Raw genomic sequence first — 23,455 nt, 5'->3', positions numbered from 1 at the left:
ACTTTATATGTTACCGTTCTGAATTCTAACAACAAATAATAGATACGGTCACTACTGTCATTTTATAGGTGAGGTAACTGAGGCACAGTGACGTTAAGTAATTTGTTCCTAGTCATATAGCTCCTTTTCGTTACCTTGAAGTATTTTAATTATCTTGAATTCCAAATATTTTCTAATTTCTCTCGTGATTTATTTATATTTGCTCATAAAGTTTGGAGAAGGGATAAGCTACCCACTTCAGTATTTCTGGGCTTCCCTTGTGGCTCAGCTGGTAAAGAATCCTCCTTCAGTGCGGAAGACCTGGGTTCAATCCCTGGGTTGGGAAGATCCCCTGGAGAAGGGAAAGGCTACTCCAGTATTCTGGCCTGGAGAATTCCATGGACTGTATGGTCCATGGGATCGCAAAGAGTCGGACATGACTGGATTCTTTCCTGCTCGTAAATTTAGAAGTTTTTAAAAGTTCCAGATTCTTTCTTTACATACTTTTTTGAATTTTTAACCCAAATGAATTGTGATGTGATGTTTATAAGGCTGATCCCTTGAAATTTGTTGAGATTTTCTTTGTGGTCTAGTATGTGGTTGATTTTCATAAATATTATTTGTGTACTTGAAAAAAATGTGATTCTCACCTTGCTAGGTACAGTATCCTTACATATCTTTTCAATCACGTGGTTTTTAATTTTTTAGTCTTCTGTATCCTCACTGGTTTTGTTTGTTTTTAGTTTTTTGGTTCACTTGTTCTGTCGATTTCTGAAAGATACATGTTGAAAATTTCCTCCATGATAGTGGATTTATTAGTTTCTCCTTATCAACTTACCAGGCTTTACGTTAAACATTTGGAAGTGATGCTATTGGATGCATGCTAGTTTAGTATGCATACTAGTGAACTGAATCTTTTATTAAAATGTAGGGAGTTTCTTTGTTTTTAGTAATGTTTTGAGCCTTCAGTTGGATGTTGTCTGAAATGAATATAGTGAGGCAGTTTTCATTTGGCTAGTATTTGCTTGTCACATCTCTCTTTATCTTTTTTTTCCCCAACATTTCCATGTCTTTCATTCCATGTCTCTGTAACCAGCATATAGCTACAGTTTTTATATTTAGTTTGACAGCCTTTATCTTTTACTTGGGTAGTATAGTGTATCTACATTTATTGTGATTACTGATGAATAGCATAGGCTGTTAGAATATTATTTCTACCATTATATTTTGTGTTTTTTATGTGTTCTTCTTTACTTTCTTTTCCTACCTTGATTTTGAATTGTTTGTGTTTTCCTGGCTGAAGGAGGAGGTTTCTAAGAAGAACCTTTATCTTGGGTAGCCCCTGTTGCCGTTGCAAGGGAAGCATGGATCACGGGGATTGACCAATGCTGCTAGGACTGCTGCTGTTTCTGGAACTCATCTACAGCTTTTTTCCTTGCCAGATCATTCATCCATTTAAGAAGGAGTTTTATACATATTGTGAATATATAAATATATAAATATATATATATATATATAGGGACTTCCCTCGTGGCTCCGTTGGTAAAGAATCTGCCTGCAATGCAGGAGACCTGGGTTCGATTCCTGGGTTGGGAAGATCCCCTGGAGAAGGAAATGGCAACCCACTCCAGTATTCTTGCCTGGAGAATCCCACGAACAGAGGAGCCTGGCGGGCTCTGGCATCCATGGGGTTGCAAGAGTTGGACATGACTTGGCGACTAAACCACCACCACCATATATATATTAGGTGTGTTTTAGGCTGCAGTCCATGGGGTCACTGAGGGTCGGACACAACTGAGCGACTTCACTTTCACTTTTCACTCTCACGCATTGGAGAAGGAAATGGCAACCCACTCCAGTATTCTTGCCTGGAGAATCCCAGGGACAGGGGAGCCTGGTGGGCTGCCGTCTATGGGGTCGCACAGAGTTGGACACGACTGAAGCCACTTAGCAGCAGTAGCAGCAGCATTTTGTAATGGGAGATGTTGTAGATTGGGGTCCCTGGAAAGAAGACTCTTTGCCAGAGATTTGAATACAGGATGTTTATTCAGATGTGTTCTGGGATCAACACCTAAAGAAGGAAGAAGGACCAAGGAGCTGCAGAGTGTTCCCTGAGTTGAGGCTTCCTCAGGGTGAGGAGGCTGGGCCTTTGTACCCTTAGGTTGAATTTTTAGTCACTGGATGCAGATGCTTCTGGAAGAGAGTGTGGTCTTGGCCAAGTTGGCTCTCTTTATATGGGGTGATTCCAAGAGGAAACTGAGAGTTGGGGGCTGTCAGCTCTTGGTACTCCAGCAGGTCAGGAGGAAATCCTTCATTCCTGAAGGGGCACTCGCCACAGAGGGGTTTTCAGCATGCCGTTTTGCCAGAAATAGAAACTCTAGAATTTCTCCATCCCCTATGGCCTCTCCAAACAAAAGTATCACTCCCATGATCAACCTGTGCCTGAAGCCCCACTCTTTTTTTTTTTTAAAGAACAGAGTTGCCCAGTATAGCATAGACAGAACAATCTGCCCTGCAGGTCCCAAAAGGATCAGCTGAAAGAGAGTAGGGGATCACCTGACTCTTAAAGGAGACCATTGCTCCTGCCAGCCGAGGGTCTTTCACACATCACATCTGTCCTGACTCTGCAACTTTATACCAACTTTTCCCTGTCTGCTGTGCCCTCCCAGTTATCTCTCTGCCAGTCACAATCCTGCTTCTCCTTCTGTTCTTGGCCCACAGTGTGCGTCCCTGCTCTGAATTCATAGCACCTGTGCTAGCTGTACTCAGCACAGACTCCCCAGAGCTACCCTGGTGCCTTCTATGTGATAGCACAGCAGGCAGGACCCTAGACTGGGCCTGCCTTATCCTGCCCAGTGTAGACAGGACTCTTCCATACTCTTTCCTCCAGCCTTCCTCTTTCCTGCACCTTGAGGGTACAGATCTGGGCTGCCTGCATATGGCTTGTGCAGGTCTGAGATTTGAGGATATGAAATTGGGTCAAGGAAAGGTACAGCCTGACTTTATGCTGTATCTCAAGTATGCATTCGAAGGCTCTCACCGCTGATCCCACACTCCCCCTCAGTTCAGTTCAGTTCAGTTGCTCAGTAGTGTCCGACTCTTTGTGACCCCATGAACTGCAGCACGCCAGGCCTCCCTGTCCATCACCAACTCCCGGAGTCCACCCAAACTCATGTCCATCGAGTCAGTGATGCCATCAAGCCACCTCATCCTCTGTGATCCCCTTCTCCTCCTGCCCCCAATCCCTCCCAGCATCAGAGTCTTTTCCAATGAGTCAACTCTTTGCATGAGGTGGCCGAAATATTGGAGTTTCAGCTTTAGCATCAGTCTTTCCAAAGAACACCCAGGACTGATCTCCTTTAGGATGGACTTGTTGGATCTCCTTGCAGTCCAAGGCACTCTCAAGAGTCTTCTCCAACACCACAGTTCAAAAGCATCAATTCTTCGGCTCTCAGCTTTCTTCACAGTCCAATTCTCACATCCATACATGACTACTGGAAAAACCATAGCCTTGACTAGACAGAGCTTCGTTGGCAAAGTAATGTCTCTGCTTTTCAATATGCTATCTAGGTTGGTCATAACTTTCCTTCCAAGGAGCAAGCATCTTTTAATTTCATGGCTGAAGTCACAGTCTGCAGTGATTTTGGAGCCCAAAAAAATAAAGTCTGACACTGTTTCCACTGTTTCCCCGTCTATTTCCCATGAAGTGATGGGACTGGATGCCATGATCTTCGTTTTCTGAATGTTGAGCTTTAAGCCAACTTTTTCACTCTCCACTTTCACTTTCATCAAGAGGCTTTTTAGTTCCTCTTCACTCTCTGCCATAAGGGTGGTGTCATCTGCATATCTGAGGTTATTGATATTTCTCCTGGCAATCTTGATTCCAGCTTGTGCTTCTTCCAGTCCAGCGTTTCTCATGATGTACTCTGCATATAAGTTAAATAAGCAGGGTGACAATATACAGCCTTGCTGCTGCTATGTCACTTCAGTCATGTCTGACTCTGTGCAACCCCATAGACAGCAGCCCACCAGGCTCCCCCGTCCCTGGGATTCTCCAGGCAAGAATACTGGAGTGGGTTGCCATTTCCTTCTCCAATGCATGAAAGTGAAAAGTGAAAGTGAAGTCGCTCAGTCGTGTTCGACTCTTAGTGACCCCATGGACTGCAGCCTACCAGGCTCCTCCATCCATGGGATTTTCCAAGCAAGAGTACTGGAGTGGGGTGCCATACAGCCTTGACGTACTCCTGTTCCTATTTGGAACCAGTCTGTTGTTCCATGTCCAGTTCTAACTATTGCTTCCTGACCTGCATATAGGTTTCTCAAAGGACAAAGCCTTGTTCACTGGAGAAACAGGCATGACCCCCAAGAGGTGGGGATGACAGGACTGGAGGATCTACCTGGGGTGCTTCTGGAGGGGAAGAGTGCCTTGTGGGGATGGAGTGGAGCTGGCGGGTACCCTCAGGATGGGGAAGGGGCTGAGCTGTTCACCACCCTGGGTTTGTGCTTTGCTGGCAGAACAGCTACAGTCTTGCTGATCAGAGCAAGTTTTGATGGGGCTCCTGCTGTAGGGCTGGGACTAGGGGGAGGCAAGCAAGGCACCCAGGGGACAAAGTTAATGGAACTCCCTCTCCGGTGTCAGCTCTGCCCTTGTACCAGCTAGAGGGTGGGGCCTCCTGGATCTTGTGCCCTGGCCCTGGGCTCTCTGTGCCCAGCCTGCACAAGCTGCTGGGTGTTAGGGAGCTTCTTGTCCTTTGCCCGGCGTCCCTCAGGGGCACAGTGCTGCCCTCTCACAGCTTGCTCTTGATCATCTCTCTCTACTTTTTTTCCCTTTTGATATTTGTGCTTTCCAGGCAAATTTCACCTCTTAGAGGTTTCTCCTCTTTGACTTATTCAGGCTCGTTCACTTCTCATCTAATAATCTCTCATCCAGTAATTCTCTCAATTAGCTCTTCACTCGATGTGTGGGAACCCCCTCCACATACATACACTACAGGTGATGGATTCATCGGGCAATAATATAAATTATTAGCATTCATTACGGGCTCATGAGCCAGGCTCTAACCTAAGCAGATAATCCTAAAGAAGGATTATCTCATTCAATCCTCACATTAGTCCTGTTAAACAGATACAGTCATCCTCATTTAATACACAGAGAGGATGAGTAAGTGGTATAGGTTCGCAGTTTGTAAGACCCTTGAAAGAGATATTTCATTCATTTCTGAATTCATAGGACCTGGCATAAAGCCTGACATTAATTGCTGAATGAATGATGCACACAAAGGGAATCCTCAACTTTTTCCCCAATAATCAATGAACATCCACTAAACATTCAGGTGTATGCTGGTGGAAAGGTTAGGTTACTAAAGAATCATCAGCTATGTTACATGTCCTTAAGGAACTTACAGAACACTGAAAGAGACAAGCATGAAAATAGGTAAGACTGTGTATAAACAAATTAGTCGTGTGGCATAGACTATAAATCTTGTAGATTTCAGAGGAGACAGCAATCAGGGTGGTGAGTGGCCAGGTGGGACCCGAGGTGGGCTTGGAGAGCTTTGTGGGTTTCAGAGACTGGATTTAGGGTGACTCTGGGGGACAGGCTGTGGTGTTGAGTCTGGAGGAGCAGGTGATGGTTCTGTGAGATCAATAGCCTCTCTGATCCCAGTTTAGTCTTATGCAGTATGAGTGGGAGGCCAAGGTACTCTTGTCTCTTCCCACCCTGATGACACTGGCCACTGGCCAGGCTTTGCTAGTCCCTCTGGGAGGGGCCCACAGGTCCTGCCAAGGCTCTGGACTGTGGGGGGATGGACATGAGGCAGGTAAGCCAGAGGTGTGTGTGGGGTGCTGTGCATAGAGGGGGCTGGGGTTATTGGGAGGGGAAAAGAAGAACAAAATCCACAGATGCTTAGGTTCCTTAGAGTCAGCCCTCTGTACCCTGGGGTTTCACAGTCACTGCTTTAATCAACCATGGATGTGGAACCCACCAATGTGAACTGTACCACAGTCTGGGGGCTCACACAACAAAATGTTATTATCACACGGTTATGGTGGCTGAAGTCTGAGATCAAGGCATTGGTAGGGTCTGAGGGCCGTGAAGGAGAATCTGCTCCCCACCACCCCCTAGCTTCTGGTGGTTTGGGGGTAGTTTTCGACACTCTGGCTTGTAGACCTCTGCCTTCATCTTAACAGGGTTTTCTCCCTGCGTACATGTCTGTGTCCCTTTCTTTATAAAAACACCAGACTTACTGGATTAGGGGTCCATCATACTCCAGTGTGACCTCATCTTTTAAAATGTTTTAATTGTTTACTTATTTGGCTGTGCCAGGGCTTAGCTGTGGCACACAGGATCTTCAGTCTTCCTTGCAGCAGGATCTTTAGTGGTGGCATGTGAACTCTTAGTTATGACATGTGGGATCTAGCAGCCTCACCAGGAATGGAACCCAGGCCCCCTGCACTGGGAGCGGAGTCTTACCCACTGGACCCCGAGGGACATCCCCAGTTCTTACCACTGGACCACCAAGGAAGTCCCCACATGACCTCATCATAATTTATCTAATTACATCTGCAACGACCCTATTTCCAAATAAGGTCACCCTGGGATTGGACTTCAGTATCTGATTTTCTTGCTATGGGGGGAGGGGACCCAATTCAACCCATAAGAGTCAAAGGACCTAATAGGAGACAAGGCCGGGGAAGGCATGACTTGATCGGCGTTTAGCTGGACTGGGTCCCAGAGGTTTGGGGAACAGTGTGGGGGGGGGTGGCGCTAACATAGGAGGCACCTGCTCACATAGACTCTGGGCCTGTCCTAGGATGGAGAAAGTAGAACTAGTGGGAGCTCTTGACACAGAGTGGTTGGAATGAATGCTAGGATGAGTGTTTGAAGGGACCTTCCCCCCATATCCACATCACTCCTCTGCTGTCCCAGGAGGGAAGGGGTCTCCACTCTGCTAGCTGTGGTGCTCTGTCTGCAGTCTGGGCGCTGGAGGAAGCTGGAAGGCTGGTGTGCATGCCTCCTGTGGACCCCATGCTCCTCCTAAAGGTGGCCCCCACCGTGGAATAAACGTTGAGCAGATATTTAGCCAAGAGTAGTTGGAAGAGGTGTGAGACTTGGATGGCCTTGGGTGCCCGCTCTTGTGAGTCTGGAGCTGAGAGTGGAGGTCTGGAAGGCCAGGCCAGGGAGCAGACTGTTTGGAGGTTGACTGGGGGAGCCCAGCGTCTCTGTGGTGCAAGGCTTGATGGGGGTGTGAGGTTGCCCCCGGGTTGTACCTGGAGCTCCTCTGGTTCCTCTCTCTGGACCCTCCCCTGGCTAGTGCCCCCATGCGCACCCTCTCCTGTCCCCGCCTGAGCACTGGCTGAACCTGGACTCCCCTGGGCCACTCCTTAGCCAGAGGCCTCCACAGAACCATGAACGTTCCCAGCATCCGGGAGGCTCTTGGGCACCAGGGGCCTTTCAAGGAGGCCAGCCCTCTGCCATCTGTCCGCAGACCCCCGCTCACTCCAGTGCCCGAGACTTGCTCCACTAGCTTTCTCTCTTCCCACCTGCAGGTGGAGAATGTGGGGGGGTTGCCAATGGAGCAACCCTTGCCCTCATTCCCAGCAGGCTGCCACCTGCACCATCTTCTCTGTTGCCCCCAATGAAAGGCCCCCACGGGCAACTGGGGGATGAACCCACCTCTCTTTTCCCCTGAGGTTCTTCTCATTCCGGGTGAAAGTTACCATCAGGGAATAATGTGAGTCACTAGTGAGTCAGGATGGAGACCAGGCAAGGAAGTACGTGGAACCTGGTAATTATGCCCATTCATCCTCCTGCAAAGGCTTCCCAGCTGGCAGGCACTTCCACTGTGAGCTGGGTGGGAAGGGTCCACACCTTCTCTGAGGGGGTCTTCCTGACTACCAATCCCAGCTCTTCTTGTAGACCTGGGGATGGCGGAGGACTATGAGAGGTGGGAGAGGGCAATCTGTGTGCCCCAGGAGGACCAAACCCCCAGAATCCTGGGGGCCCACCAGAGGTGTTTGCTCAGAAGAGATCCCTGGTCACCTCCCTTGCAGATGACTTTGAGGGGCCACAGAAAGGTGGACTGTATCACCTGCTGCCTGCCCTAGACTCCTTGCCAGCCCCAGAACAAGCCATGGGACTCATGCTTCAGGCCACTGCAGGTGCCAGGCCTTTTCTGGGCCATTCTTCTCTGGGATCCACCTGTTCCCTCATCGCTTCCTACCCTGCTGAGATGTCACCTTCTCCGGGAGGAGACCACAGTCTGTGGAGCAGCCCCTCGCCCCCAACTCCTTTTCCCTCTTGCTATCCTTTATTTTTTCCACAGCACTTTTCACCATCTGACACATTACATGTTATGTTGCCTGTTAGATTATCTGTCTCACTGTAGTCAAAATGAAGTGTTGCTGGGGCAAGACCTTGCTAATTTCTTCTCTGTTGAACCCCAGCCAGGCATGACTGTTCAACAAATATAGAACAATAAAATAAATATTTGATATATATACATTTATAATGGAATAAAAATAGCGTGAATGGATAAAGGAAAGATATCCTGTCAGCTGTGACGTACAACATAAGTACTTTGCTGATTCATAACAGAAGAGTGGTTATACATTTTATTTGAGAAGCTTGGTGTGAACGAAATGGCTCATTTCCTCACTTTTCCTTTAATTAAAAAAAAATAGACTAAACTGTATCCATCAGCTGGTGGGAAATCTAGTCTGTTTAGTCTACTGAGGTGCCTTCCTTTCGCCTTTGAATGGTCGTGTGGGGATCCTGGAGGCTTGTGTGGAACGAAACAGTTGCAGGGCTCCCCAGGCCAACCCCCACCTCAGGCAGTCCAGTCACTGCTCCCTGGAAGCTTCTGAAAGTCTGGATCCAGCCTCCCAAGGTGCTCCAATAAGCAGTCTTTCTGAGGCCCTCAGTCCGTGTAGAGGGGGATGTGAAGACCCCGCACTGGAGACATCGTGGGCTTCTGGCACTTGAGGAATCTTCCACTCAGCCATGGTCTCACCCACCCATCCCCAGAGCCAAAGGCCCGCCCGCCGCCCTCTGGGTCGGTGTCGCACAGTTTCTTCAGGGAACTGTGAAGCTTTCAGTCCTCACCACCCACATGGCCCTAGAGTAAGAGGTTGAAAAAGCCAGGTTACCTTTTTGGAATGGAGGAGCGAGAACGCACATGAATAATTCAATAGATTAGCCTCCCACGAAAGTTAAGAACTGACGTTTTGTGAATGATTTTCTTCTTTTTTTTCCCAAATAGAGCTGACTCAAGGTTATCTTGTCATAACAGCAGCTCAGTCATTTGCATTCCTAATATACGCTTTGTCTGGAGGGAGGGAAAGGGCAGCTGCAGGCCAGGCTCAGGAGCTGCACGCCCTGGCCTTCCCCTGTGGCTGCCTTTTGTGATGGTGAGTGTGTCTGCTGCACAGGAGGCAGAGGCTGAGGGTTGTTGCTGACCCAGCCCCCAAGATGGAAGATCCCAAGTCATGCTGAGTCCTGGCACAGCATCCAGCATTTTGGTGGTTGAACTGGGAGTCAAGGTTCTGGCTCCCAGGCCTGGCTTTGCCTCCAGCTGGCTGAGAGGTAACTTCCCGTGCTCTGCCTCAGTTTCCTCAGCTGAGATGGGCGGCACACACTCTGTCTCCCTCTTTGGACTAGGGTCAGCTTCAAACAGAGGATGTAAGTCAGGGCCACCACTGGGGATTCCCCAGGCTGTGGGTAGCTCACAGCAGGGAGTATTTGGTCTACACAGCATTTAAAAATTGGCAAATTAAAAATAAAAGTCTGGCTATCCAGCATCTCTTGGAAGGATGAACAAAATGGCAACATAAGGCTCGTCTTCCCACATGGCAGCAGTGGGCTGGGGCTCAGGGCACCTACCTGGGCAGGTGTAGCGTGAGATAACCCCTGGTCCCTGCTGCCTTTGCTTCATTCACTCAGTTCATTCACCGTCTTCTTCCTTGGAGAACTTTGCTCTGTGGTGGAAGTAAAGCACTTTGTGGGAACGTAAAGTATCGGTTGTTTTGTCCAGGGTGTGTCCAGGTGAAATGGCCCAAGGCCCAAGGAGAGTGAAGACAATGATTGGTTAAGGGAGAGGAAGGGTGTTATGGGACTATTCATCACTTTAGAGGTCAATGTCAGGGAATGAGAGTGGCCCTTCTGGCCAGCACAGGGTCTCTCGTTGGGTAAAGGCGTCACGTTCTTAGTGGGCCCACTAGCTTGAGATCAAGTTGACTCAAGAAAAAGAGGTGGATTTGGTTCTGTTCTTGGTCAAGATCGCAGTTAAGAAGGGCTTAAAAGCTGAGCTAAAGCTCAACTGCTGCAGCCGCTTCTGGCTGCTGATCCCTAGGCACTGATCTTCACCGGACCCTGGGCTCTCCAGATGGGGTTGGGGGAGGACAAAGGGCCACAGGCTGGTGACCCCCACAGCAGGTCACCCAGCGCTGAGGGGCTTGGGTGGCAGCAGTTACTCAGGAGAAAGGCATGAAACTCTGGAGCGGCTCCTTCTCTCAAATCTCAGCTTGAAAAAACCTCCCCGGCTTGGTTTTCCCAGTTTTTCCTTTCTGTGTTCGCGCCAGCTCTCCTCAATCCCTTCTGTTTGTGCAGCACAGAAAGAGTTACCAGAATGCTTTTGCACCTGCTTTTTCTCACTTGACAAAGTCCAAGTGTTATTTACTGAGGACCTACTGGGTGCCTCCAAAGGTCTACAAAGTCATCTGTGATCTCTGTATTGCTCAGAGTCTACATTATTTCTGTGATTATTAAATAATACATGTTTGTCTTAGAGCTTATGGAAAGGACAGCAAAGTATAAATAAGCAGGGGAAAAAATTCCCTCATCATACCACACTCAGTGACATATTAGTTTTAGGGAATGTTTTCTCCTCGACTTTGCTCTAAGCACTGCTTTTGTAAAAGAAATGAGATCATAGTGAACGTGTATTCTATTTATTAATTTTTTGCTTACGTTAATGATTTCCCTGCACCATTTAAAATGACTTCATAGACATAATATTTTGGGGCCCATGTGGCCACATGTCATTTAGCACCGTAGTTCCTTAGCCTCTCCCCAGTGCTGGGTATTTAGGATGTTTCCTGATTAATAAAAGACCCCAGACAACTGTCTGTCTGGTTCAAAGCCCTTTGATCTGTCAACAAAAATTCAATTAACCATCAAGTTAAGAAGGAAAAAAGGGAATTTTGTTCCAGCCAAACGGAAGATTATAACCTGGGAAGCAGAATCACAGAAAGCTCTGAGAACTGTTCCACCTTTTAGGAGTCGAAGTCACAGACATATGCATTAAAAAAAAAATTTATGTATTTTAATTGGAGGTTAATTACTTTACAATGTGGTGGTTTTTGCCGTACATTGACATGAATCAGCCATGGGTGTACATGTGTCCCCCCATCCCGAAGCCCCCTCCCACCTCCCTCCCCATCCCATCCCTCTGGGTTGGCCCAGTGCACCGGCTTTGAGTGCCCTGTTTCATGCATCAGACTTGGACTGGTCATCTATTTCACATAAGACATACAGATTTTTGAGATAAAGGATTTTGCATCAGAACGACATACTGATATTTTCCATAAAGTTCACCAAGGGTGCATAGTCCAGGTGAACACGCACCAAGGGAATAGCAAGTCAGCATGACCCGCTACAGAGCTGGGAAAGAGCACTCTTGTTTTGAGAAGTTACATTGCTAGCATCAGAATAAAGAAAAAGACAACAACAATCTTTCCGGTTGAGCAGGCACTCCCATCTTACAGGAGCTCTGTCTGCACATTAATGCAGACGAAGCCTGCTCATCAGGGAGGGAGAAGGCCCAAACCACAGAGAGATAATTTTATATTTAACTTTTCTTGTCCTGCCTTAAAATATAAATTTTATTTCATCAGATCAAAGTTGGATCATTTCCTAAGGATCAGTTTCTAGAAGGGGTATCATGGGGACTGAATGTATAAACACTCTTAAACCTTTTGATACATCTTCCCAAGTTCTTTTCCAGAAATGTGGATGACACCAATGACCAGCCCTAGGTATTAACATTACATTTATCTTGTCAACTTGATAGGTTAATAAAAAAGGATTGCTTTAATTTCATTTGCATGTACTTTGGTTATTAGGGGCTTCGCTGGTGGCTGAGACGGTAAAGAATCTGCCTGCAATCCGGGAGACTTGGGTTTGATCCCTGGGTCAGGAAAATCCCCTGAGGAAGGGAATGGCAACCCACTCCAGTATCCTTGCCTGGGAAATCTCATGGACAGGGGAGCCTCGTGGGCTACAGTCTATAGGGTCACACAGAGTTGGACACGACTGAGTGACTTACACTTTCACTTTCACACTTGGTTACTAGTGAGGTTAAACCCACACCACAGTTTACCTAGATTTTGCGTGTATAAGATTCAAAAAGCAGAAAAGGCTATGGATCTGGAGAGTAAGACTTCTTCTCAGCTGGTGCTCCAACAGCTTTCTTGTCTTCTCTGGCAGAGAACACAGAGTGACATGTGTTTAAATTGTGTTATTAGATTTAAGCTGTAGGTTATTAGACTTAAGTTTATGTTATTAGATTTAAGCTCTTATATGTGTGTTCACATTTACATATCTGCTTTTGTGGGCTGTTTATATCCTTAGGTTGAGGATTATTTCTCCTTTTGACGGGTGAGGAAACTGAGGCTTCAGGAGGTAAAAATGCCAAGAGTCACATGATTGCAAAAGGGAGTGGGCTCTGGGGGCGTCTCTACTCAGGAATCTTTGGAGGCAGCAATGGGGCAGCTGCAGGCACAGGTGACGGAGAGGCTCTGGGAGTGCCTTCTTATCCAGCAATGTCTCCCTTATCAAACTTTTGCTGCTGCCTGAAATCCCACCAAAGGCAGGCCCGCAGCCTGGCCAGTCCGGTTTCTGACACCTGGGAAAGGCAGTTTCTGTGGCGAGCACCGCACAAGACATGGGCCAAGCCCTGGCCCTGCATCCTCGGCTCTGCTTTGCCAGTGCCCTCACCCCCAACCCCACGCCCTGGCCTGTGGCCCTTCAAATCCAGCCTCTCCATGCCTAGTGCCCACTACTAATGGTCCTCCAATTATATATCCTACAACTCATCTCTTGGCGTGAAAGTTAGAAACACCTGCTACCACCCCAGGAAGGTTGGACCCAGTGAGCCATCTGGAGTGTGCCCTCTGCCCCTGCTCCCCGAATACCTTGCTTCTTCCTCTTTCCTGGGACGTGAAAACCTCCTGCTCTAATTTTCACCAAGGATCCTGGAATTTTAGAACCTAAAGCTGCCTGAGTCAGCCCCCTTTTCCCCACTCCACTTGCTTCAGGGCTCTTGGGGAAGACTACTTTACACCTGGTTTACAGGCAAGTCTATAAAGGGCTGTTCAGTTCAGTTCAGTTCAGTTCAGTCACTCAGTCGTATCCGACTCTTTGCCACCCCATGGACTGCAGCACATCAGGCCTCCCTGTCCATCACCAACTCCCAGAGTTTACTCCAGCTTTTGCCTATTGAGTTGAGATGCCATCCAACCATCTCATCCTCTGTCATCCCCTTCTCCTCCCACCTTCAATCTTTCCCAGCATCAGGGTCTTTTCAAATGAGTCAGCTCTTCGCATCAGGTGGCCAAAGGATTGGAGTTTCAGCATCAGTGCTTCCAATGAACACCCAGGTCTATAAAGGACTATCTGCCTGTAGGGATGACATACAAAGAGCAGGTGCAGAGGACCAGCGACTCAGGGCAGAATGTGTGGTGCTCAAGCGGTCGTGAGAGAGAGTTAGAGTTGAGCTGACAGAGCTGGGGCTCAAGGAGAAGAAGGCTTTTCAGCTGGACTTTGAACTTTGGGTGGGAGTCAGGTAAATGCGAGATGGGATGAGGTTGAGTGGGAATGCCCAGGGCAAAGGCTTGAGAGTCCAAATGCCCTGGTGGGTCACGAGGCTGAGGTTTCCCTGGGCTGCAGGTCAAGCTGCAGGGCAGCTGCTGGAAGGGCCCCTGAGTTGAGGGTTTGGAACTTGTCCTTTGGCAGTGGGGATTCTTGGAAGGTTCTGGAACAGAGGAGGTGGCTGCTGGCATGGTCATTAGGAAGCAGCTCTGAGAGAGTGTCAGGGTACATGGAGACCAGAGATGAACTTGGAGGCAGCTGGCTTCCATGCTCTACTGACCTGAGGAATGTAGAAAAGACAGTGACTCCGGTCTCCGCCTGCAGAGCCCGAGGAGGCCACGGCTGGAAGCATGTATATTTTTAATCCAGTCCATATATTTTAATAACCCTTCATAATTTTGGGGGGATATTATTAATGCTCAAAATACTTCAAGCTAAGCTTCAGCAGTACGTGAATTGAGAACTTCCAGATGTACAAACTGGATTTAGAAAGGGCAGAGCAACCAGAGATCAAATTGGCAACATCTGCTGAATCATAGGAAAATCAAGGGAATTCCAGAAAAACATCTACTTCTGCTTCATTGACTACACTAAAGCTTTTGACTGTGCAGATCACAGCAAACTGTAGAAATCTTCCTGACCCAGGAATCAAACTGGGGTCTACCTGCATTGCAGGAAGATTCTTTCCTAACTGAGCTATCAGTGAATGGCCCTTCTGTGTCACAGTTCCTGCTAAAATATAGTAAGTGATGTTTTCTTAGTAGTTTGTCACTTCTGCAACCCTGGGAGGGACTGTCTTGGGAAGGGACAGCCTGTCTCAGCAGCCAGTCTGGGCAAGAGAGTGGCGGTGTTGCTGGCTGACCCACTTGGTGGAGGACATGAGTCTTGCTGGCTGGACTCTTTCTAAGGAGCCTGTGAGTTTTCTAGCTGGCTGCTGGGCTGGGAATTGCTTGAATGTGCTTGTGAATCGGCTAATTTGCAAAATTTCGGGTGGAAATACTAGTTTTCTTGGCCAATAGGTATTCTGGTACAGACTTTTAGGTTGGTTTTTAGAGTCAGAAGGTGCTATATTTAAATCTTAGGTTGGCCACTTGATAGCCTTGTAACCTTGGGCGAGTTCCCAAACCTCTCTGAGCTAAACATTTCATCAACCGTAAATGCAGAGAATGGGACTTGCCACATGAAGCTGTTGTAGGAGCGGAGAGCATGTATGTGAAGGGCTCACAAAATGTTTCCCCTCCTAATAAACCAAATCCAAATTCTTTCTAAGAAATACCTAATAATATTTCCTCAAAATATTTCTTTGAAAGGAAACATAACCCCTTCAAATCAATAAACAAGTAAATGAATAGTTTATTTTATAGATGCTTACAATGCATTTATAAATGTATATGTGATGTTGTTTACTCACTACTGCTACTGCTAAGTCACTTCAGTCGTGTCCGACTCTGTGTGACCCCATAGACGGCAGCCCACCAGGCTTCCCCGTCCCTGGGATTCTCCAGGCAAGAACACTGGAGTGGGTTGCCATTTCCTTCTCCAATGCGTGAAAGTGAAGTCGCTTAGTCGTGTCCAACTCTATCGACCCCATGGACTGCAGCCCACCAGGCTCCTCCGTCCATGGGATTTTCTAGGCAAAAGTACTGGAGTGGGGTGCCATTGCCTTCTCCGTTAGTCACTAAGTCATATCCAACTCTTTGCGACCCCATGGACCATAGCCCACCAGGCTCATGGGATTTCCCAGACAAGAATACTAGAGTGAGTTGCCATTTCCCTCTCCAGAGGATTTTCCTGACCCAAGGATTGAACCTGAGTCTTCTGCTTGGAAGGCGGATTCTTTACCACTGAGCCACCATGGAAGCCCGAATATGTGATGGGTTTATAGAAGTATGCAATATTTGTATTGTGGATAGATAAATATATAAAGGAACTTCTCCTATGGTCCAGTGGCCAATACTCTGAGCTCCCAAGGCAGGGGGCCTGGGTTCAATCCCTGGTCAGAAACTAGATCCCACATGTCGCATCTAAGACCTGATACAGCCAAATAAATAAATAAATATTTGGGCTTCCCTGGTGGCTCAGACAGTAAAGCATCTGCCTGCAATGTGCGAGACCATTTTATACCGTTTTATACAGTCCATGGGGTCGCAAAGAGTCGGACACGACTGAGCAACTTCACTGGTTGAAGAATATAAAGATCTCGAGCCAGAACAAGTGCAATGCTGCTGCTGTTCCCTGAACACGCTAGAAACTGAAGGGCACTTTGCTGCAGCTTCAGGCTCTGTCCTGCGAGTTGTGCCTGTTCTGCCCCCAGTTCCGCTCTGCTGTGGAGGCAGAGAGAATCCGAGTCACTCGGCAAAGCATCCACTGAGCATCTCACGTGTGTGGCCCTTCTGCTCACAGGGCCCCGAGGGCCTCTTCCGCCCAGCGTCTGGCTGGAAACCAGGCTGACTCACAGGCAGGAGGCAACCTGTCTTGCCATCGAGGACACAGCTCAGTCCGGTGATTGAGGACACAGCTCAGCCTGGTGATACTTCCGGTCAAGCACTTTGGAGATGTCGAGACCGCTCTCCTGACTCGAAAGATAGGAACAGAGGCCAAGAGAGACGTGGAGACTTCACTGGAGTCACTCAGCTCATTAGTGGCTGGTCCGGGTGGACCAGAGCCCAGCTCTGACCACCATCCCTGCCCCATTCCCCTTAGCAGAGGCTGTTTATTAAAGGGCTTTATTTTTAGGGGTTTAAGAGTTTTATTTTTGTTTGTTTGTTTTATTCTCCACTTTCACAGTGAAGTTTATCCCACGTGCCAGAGTCTTTGATGGGACTTGAATATTCACATTTGAGGGCAAAGCCAGCCTCTAGGAGGTGCACTGGAGCTCAGTGTGGTGGGCAGGGGTTCCCTACAGGGGACATTTGGCAATGTCTGGAGACAGTTTTGGTCATCACGGCAGGAGGGTGGGGCAGGAGGTACCGCGGGCCTCGGAGGGTAGAAACCAGGGATGCCGCTTACCAGGGGTGCACAGAACACCCCCCAACAAGCACTGTGCCGCCCCAAATGGCAGCAGCGCCAGACCGAGCCACCCTGGTGATGGGGCGGCAGCACCCTTTGGTCTGTAGCCTTCTCTTTGGACCTGGGCAGGTTCTCTCCGAGAAACCCAGCCATGGCCAAAGTTTTGGGGCAGCGTGGCTGGGACCAGGCGTACACAGTAAGCCTCTTTTCAGCTCTGCCCAGCTGTTTTCAGCCTAGTATCTCCCTGCATGAGGCCAGCAGCGCAGAGCTCCTCTGGGTCAAGCCTCCTGCCATCTGTCTGTCTTGGGGGCAGATAGAGGGCCCAGCCTGCTTGGGCTTAAGGCAGGGGCCCTGGGGGCATGGAGGTGGGTAGTAGCTAATGTTCCTTATGAACCTAAAGCAATTTTCCTGCCTGCCACTCCATTTTGCACCCTTACCTTCTGCGGCCCCAGCACCGCACCTTCCAAAGCTTTCTAGATCTGTGTCTGGAGAATAGATTTGCTTCTTACAAGCAGTAAGGGCTCCTCTCTCTGACCTAAGGCAAGTGACCCATCTGCTTTTGCTCTTCCAGAATGTTGTCTCTGGCCCCCTTCTATGCCTCCTCTCCGCAGGCCCTTATTATGCCTTTGCTGCATTTCAGTCAGGCTCGGGGAGGGAGCGAAGAGAACCAGGTGTGTTGAGTTCATCTCTTAAACAGGAGGCCTGTCCTTATGTGTTGGAAAACTAGATTTCCTTAAAAACTCTGCTGTGTGTCTGGCCTCTGAGGAAGGTGAAGAGCTGAGGAGCTGGAGCGAGTTGCTAGAGGCGGCATTGAAGGATGCACCAGATGGGGTAGAGGAGCTTGGTGACCTAGATCTCACTAAGCCTCAGTGTCTCTGCATGCATGATGACGTGTAACCCTGGCCTGCCTGTCCAGGTGAACTGAGGGCACGGATGTGGACCAGCAGAGAACCCTGTAAAGGACTCTGGTTTATTATGGTTGTCCTTCTGGATGGACAGCACTCTCGTCTCCATTAGGCGTGGTCAAGGCAATGTGTCACGTGGCACACGCTGGACTGCGGCTCCCTGGTGACGGGCTTACCCAGCACGTGAGCATGAGTACCGACTACCTCGTTCTCTTGCCAGAGGCCTCCAGTTTGGTTGGCAGAGTGGTGACCAGTTGGCCAATTGGACGGGGCTCTTTAATGTCACGGACGACCCGACAGTGCAGAGCGGCAGTGACTCCAGTTCCAGGTACAGACCCCCGGTGAACAACCAGGGAGCGGGGGGAAGCTCTTCTTGGGGCGACCCTGCAGCCTCTGCCCCTCCGGGCTGCCCTCAGGGAAGAAGCAGTTTCAGTGCAATGGCCCAGAGCTCACCCTGGCATCTGACCTGGGCTGCTTAGATAGGAGGGTGAGGGCCAGGACCCAGCCAGAGCAAAGCAGGGACTTGCCACCCCTCTCTTGGAATGAGGGTTTGGGGCGATGGAGTGGGAGTCTGGGTCTCCAGCCTCCATTTGAGGTTGGGGAAATATTCCACCCCTCCTGGAAGGATTTTGGGGTGTGTAGGTATGTGTCAGGGTGACATCAGGGTGGGCAAAGACCATTGGTTTCCTGCTCCTCTGAAATCCACAGAACAGGCTGTCCCTACTCTGCCCAGCCTTGGCTGGGCTGACCTTGGCTGTACTAAGTTGCTCAGTCATGTCCAACCCTATGGACAGTAGCCCACCAGGCTCCTCTGTCCATGGGATTCTCCAGGCAAGAATACTGGAGTGGGTTGCCTTTTCCTCCTCCAGAGGATCTTCTCAAACCAGGGGTCGAACCCACATCTCTTGTGTCTCCTGCGTTGGCAGACAGTCTCTTTACCACTAGTGCCACCTGGGAAGCCCTTGACCTTGGTTGGGAAGAACCATTTTCACCAAGATATGATACTGAGAACTGACATTTATGCCATCACATGGTTATTTCTTCTTGATCTGCTGTAGTGTTTGGAGCTAAAATCAGTAATGAGGGGCATTCTGTATATCCAGGAGAAGGAACTATTTGTAGAACAAATGAAAATGGAGTGTTCTCAGGTGGAGCACACTCATTGTGGGTAGGGTCGGGGTGGGGTGCGGCGGGGGTGGTCATTTCAGGGAATTTTTTCAGACAAGGTGGAATGCTCTCTCTGCTTGAAGGAGGGTGTGGCTGCAACCTGCCCACTAAGGTTTTCTCCGGGCTAAGTTATTTGGTTTCTTAATTTTTGCATTTCCAAGTGCAGGCTAACTATTAGATTAATTTCCCTGGGAAAGAGGCCTGGGTTTTTGTTGCTGTCCATTTTGACACTAAAACATCAAATTGACCCTGCAGAAGAGAAGTAGTATGTTTTTCGGGGGCTTCAATACGTGTGATTTTATCCAATGCTTTGAAAAAGAGACGATGTGGCTCCAGTGTCAGACACCGACGGGCGAGGTGAATAGACAGGCCTTGGGGTGTGAGGCAGCCACGGGCCATGGCCTAGGATCAGGGTCTTATTCTGACTCTTTAGGAGCCTAGTTCTTTCCATATATCTGTGGTGGGAGCCCTGGCCTGGCACTTGGCTCCTGGGATTGTCACCCAGTGAGAGGACAAGTCCCGACTTGTCTGTTCCATTTGAGCTTCCAACATTGGCTTCTGCTGTGTGACCCGCCCACCCAGATGCCCCGGGGTGTCTAGGTAAGTCTGCAGGAGTCTGTCTCCCTGGGAAGGACTCCCTGAAGGGTTCACAGAGAGGGTTTGGCTAGAAAATCCTAATCAGCTGAGTAAGATGGGACAGGCCCTTGGGAGGCTGTTCTGGGCAGATGTCCTGGGCTGGGGCTGAGACCACTGCACAGATTCTGCTTCTGGCTTTTCCTACTGCCAGCAGCTTTTGTCTCTTTGTCCTTTCCCTGCAATTTTGTCTCTGATTTCTGTGCCTTTCTCACCCTACCTAGTCTCTCCTCTTCCTTTCCTCCTGCCGCCCTCTCTGGGTCCACTTTTCTTTCTCAGTCCCTGTGTCTGGCCTCTCTCCTCCTCTCTCTCATCTCCTTTGCCCTTGATCCTCTCTCCCGCTCTCAGCAGCCTCCCCTCCCTGTCTCCCTGGGCCCCTCGGGTTCAGACACACCGCCGCCTCCATCGGGTGCCCCTTATTTAACATCGTCACCAGCTGAGCTGGTTTCCTTCCGGAGAGCTGCCATTTGACCAAGAGCCCCCTGAGCCCCTGAATAAATGTGATGACCTCACATTCCAAGTTCTTCTTGGGCACTGCCAACTTAGATCCCTATTTCTGATTGACCTCGAAACTCCCCACATAGGTGAGAAAACACAGTATGCCTTTCCCATGTGCAGAAAATAATGGTTCATGTAATTAGAACCGACCCGTGTGTTGGAGATTCTTTTCTTTGCTGTGGGAGCAGCTTCTGCCTTCTTTAAAATGGACAGGACAGCTCCTCGCAGCAGACGTGCAGGACTTGGGGGAGGACCTGATGACACTGGGAAAGGACTCTGCTGAGTGAAAGTGCATCATCCCAGCAGACAAATGTCTGTGCCTGAAATACGGGATGAACTTCGTGGTATTATTTGCCTACTGAATAATTCAGCGCATGCCATATTTTGCTATCTGTAGCTGTGTGGAGTGTTGAAATGTGGTACACCGGAAGTCATTTATTATTAACACCCTTTGGAAGGGAGGTCAGGAGGTACCATTTATAACAGAGGATAAAGATGGGCAAAAAAAAAGCAATGACTCATAAGTTATGTACTCACCCAGGAGCCACAAGAAGAAGGAGCAGGTCCAAATGATCGGTCTGGAACACTCCAAACAGGACCACAAAGAAAATCCAGGCCAGATGGTGCTCATAAAGGCTGTGGCCAGGTCTTCACTTTGGACACGAGCTGGGGGAAGTCCAGCTGGCAAGTGTGTGTTACAAAATATACATTGACATACAGCTTTGTTAAATTCAGGTCTAGATCTAAAAGTGTCCAATAGGCATCTAAGGAGAACTGTTGTAGAGAGCAGATAGGAATAATTGGTAATCAGCAAGTGCTTCTATTAAAGTGGCTGTCTTGAAGGAGCAGGAAGGTCTTTGAAGAGAGTTCTCATCATCTTCAGATTGGGTGTTTGTGTTTCTATCTCCCCACCTAGGCAGTGATTGTGCTTCTCCCTCTTTGAATTTTCAGCACCCAGTATGGCACCAGCTCAATAAATGTTAATCGAATAAAGGATGAATTAAGCAAGGACAAAGTAAAGACTGTTGGTAAGAATTGCAGACTTCAACGTTAGTGTCCCTGAATTCTCCCTTAGAGATTTATTCCTTTGGATTAAACCTCGTCTTCTCCTGGCAGTATCCTTGAAAATTAATCCCTGGGGAGGGGAAACATTGTGGAATCATAAACTCATTCTCAGTTTAGAATGACCAGAGAATTTTTTCTCTTGAGAGGAGTAGGTGGTCAGGTAGTCTGAGAATCTGGGTGGCAGGGTGGGAAAAAGGAGACTGAAGGTGGGGGTGTGTGTGTGGATAAAAACAGAAGGCAGTGGAGGCAGATGATATACTTTTGCAATAACTGACTGAGAGCCGCCCCACCCCCGCCACCCACCCGGTACCACCACCCCCACTACGGAGTACACAATTCTGAGACGGGACGATGGGGCAGGGGAAGGCGGGGTGAGGGGCTCTCGTACTGTCAGCTCACTGCTTTCACCTCTCCAGCCTGGCCAGCTTCTTGCAAACCCAGTGACCATCTGGAGGGCAGGGGAGGCATAGCGCCCACCTGCCAAAGTGGGCAGGCAGTGCCCACTGCCTCGGGACACCGCAGGGAAAGGTCACCCAATCTTAGGGGCTGAGGGCAGCTGAGGCAGAAGTCCCCCAGATACTAACTCAGCCTGGTCTATAGTCACCGCTCAAAAGGCTTCACTCAGCTTCCGTCAGATTGTTCCTGATCCATGTCCCACTCCTTGTCCTCCTCCAGGATCCACCTCCCACTCTGCCACCTCCTGGAAGCTTTCCCTGATAGCCACTTTCACTCCACGTTCTGTAAGATGTGTCTGCATCGGGGTTGGGGCTGGTGGATGAGTGAAAGTGAAAGTCGCTCAGTTGTGTCTGAGCGACTCTTTGCGATCCCAATAGTCCATGGAATTCTCTAGGCTAGAATACTGGAGTGGGTCTATCCTTTCCTTTTCCCGGGGGATCTTCCCAACCCAGGAATCAAACCACCTGCATTTGCAGGTGGATTCTTTACCAACTGATATCAGGGAAGGAAGCAATTTCTATCATCACACACACAGAGAGCTCCCCAGCAAGTGCACACGAACCCCTCTGTGCTTGCTCAGCCTTCCCCAAATCCTGAGGACGCTCCTGTGCCAGAGAACGGGGCTGGATCACCTGTGCGTGCAGTGTCAGGGCCCTCCAAACCTTCTTACTTCAGACCCAGGCCACAGGCAGCCCCTCCTCCCAGGGTGCATACAACCTTGGCCCCCTGGTCTGGAACCACATGGCAGGAGATGGTTTGCAAAGACAGGGAAGGACCATTTCTAGAGCAGAGCTGAGGACAGAGTTTCTCTGCGCTGCTGCGCTTCCACTTGGGGTGCTGGGGACTTCTCGAGGGAGAGGAAGGACCAGCACAGTGGGGGCGGGCAGGCCCCAGACTGGCGGCACAGTCGCCTCTTTGCTCCGCAGAACAGCAGGCCCAGGGAATGTGTGTCTCTTTCTGAAAGAAAGAGCCTTTCTTTCTGGGTCAAGGTCTGCGTTCCAGGCGAGCGTGTATGCCTGGGGTGTGGAATCATCATATTTCAGAGCTGGAAGGAACTTGACTGAATTGAATTTAGCATTTTATTATGCTGTCTTGAATTGTTCCCTAATTGTTTCATGACAGTGTATAATTAGGGAATAAATTGTGTGATGCAGCTGGTGAGGGCTCCAGGAGCCTAGGGTACAAGTCGGAGGTGCTTCTGTGGAGGGGAGGGACTTGGATTGGACGTGGACAGGTGATGATGCCATGGCTGAGCGCTACTAGGGGCTGGCTGTGTGCCGGGCACAGTGCTGGGCGCCTGATGCGTTACCCTCAGACTTTGGGGGAGGGGGGTGCTGTCATTGCCCCCAGAAGAGGAACGGAGTCCCCACTTCCAGGTGGTGGTGGGTGGTGGAGCTGGAACACACCCCTTGCTCTGTAACTCTGAGTCCCAGCACTCGTGGGCCATGCAGAGGGATTCTACTTTCTGGGCTGTGGATGGACATCCAAGGTTGGGTTAGGTTGCGTCTCCTTGGCTGTCCTTGCCAAGTCCTCTCAGCTCCTGGCTGTTACACTGGACTAAAATGACCGTATTGATCTAAGCAGGTAATCGACATGCACGTTTTCTCCCAGTGCTGTCATGGGCAGTATAGGCAAGAAAAGACGATCTTTAGGGGCTCTCATCCCCTCCTCTCCGATCTCTTTCCCACTTTTGACCTTCTGCGCTCTCCTTCACCCCCAGCCACTATGCTTTGTGTTCCTTCTGTCTCCTCCTGGGGGTCCTGGATTTCAAAGAGGAGCCCTGGGTGGCAAGGTTAGCCCAAGGGAAAGACTTCTCCACGGAGGACTTACAGAGGAGGTGTGGTGACAGCTTTGAGGGGTGGGGTCTGCACGTCTG

The 23,455-nt window shown here is 49.3% G+C and overlaps 1 protein-coding gene across 2 annotated transcripts in view; it reads left to right on the top strand.

Annotated features, from left to right (window-relative positions):
- Positions 1-23,455, top strand: part of ST8SIA5 (ST8 alpha-N-acetyl-neuraminide alpha-2,8-sialyltransferase 5) — a 67,526-nt gene that overhangs the window by 12,265 nt on the left and 31,806 nt on the right. The window contains exon 2 of one of the 2 annotated variants that reach the window (XM_027525862.1): positions 17,981-18,088. The exons of the other annotated variant lie outside the window; for it this stretch is intronic. Coding sequence (XP_027381663.1) covers positions 17,981-18,088 — 108 coding nt within the window. The remainder of the gene's footprint in view (positions 1-17,980; positions 18,089-23,455) is intronic. 2 annotated transcript variants of the gene reach the window in all.

This window comes from Bos indicus x Bos taurus, chromosome 24, assembly GCF_003369695.1.
Source record: "Bos indicus x Bos taurus breed Angus x Brahman F1 hybrid chromosome 24, Bos_hybrid_MaternalHap_v2.0, whole genome shotgun sequence".
Classification (NCBI taxonomy): domain Eukaryota; kingdom Metazoa; phylum Chordata; class Mammalia; order Artiodactyla; family Bovidae; genus Bos; species Bos indicus x Bos taurus.
Note: the sequence above shows the minus strand (reverse complement) of the source record. Positions and strands in the feature narration are given on the sequence as shown.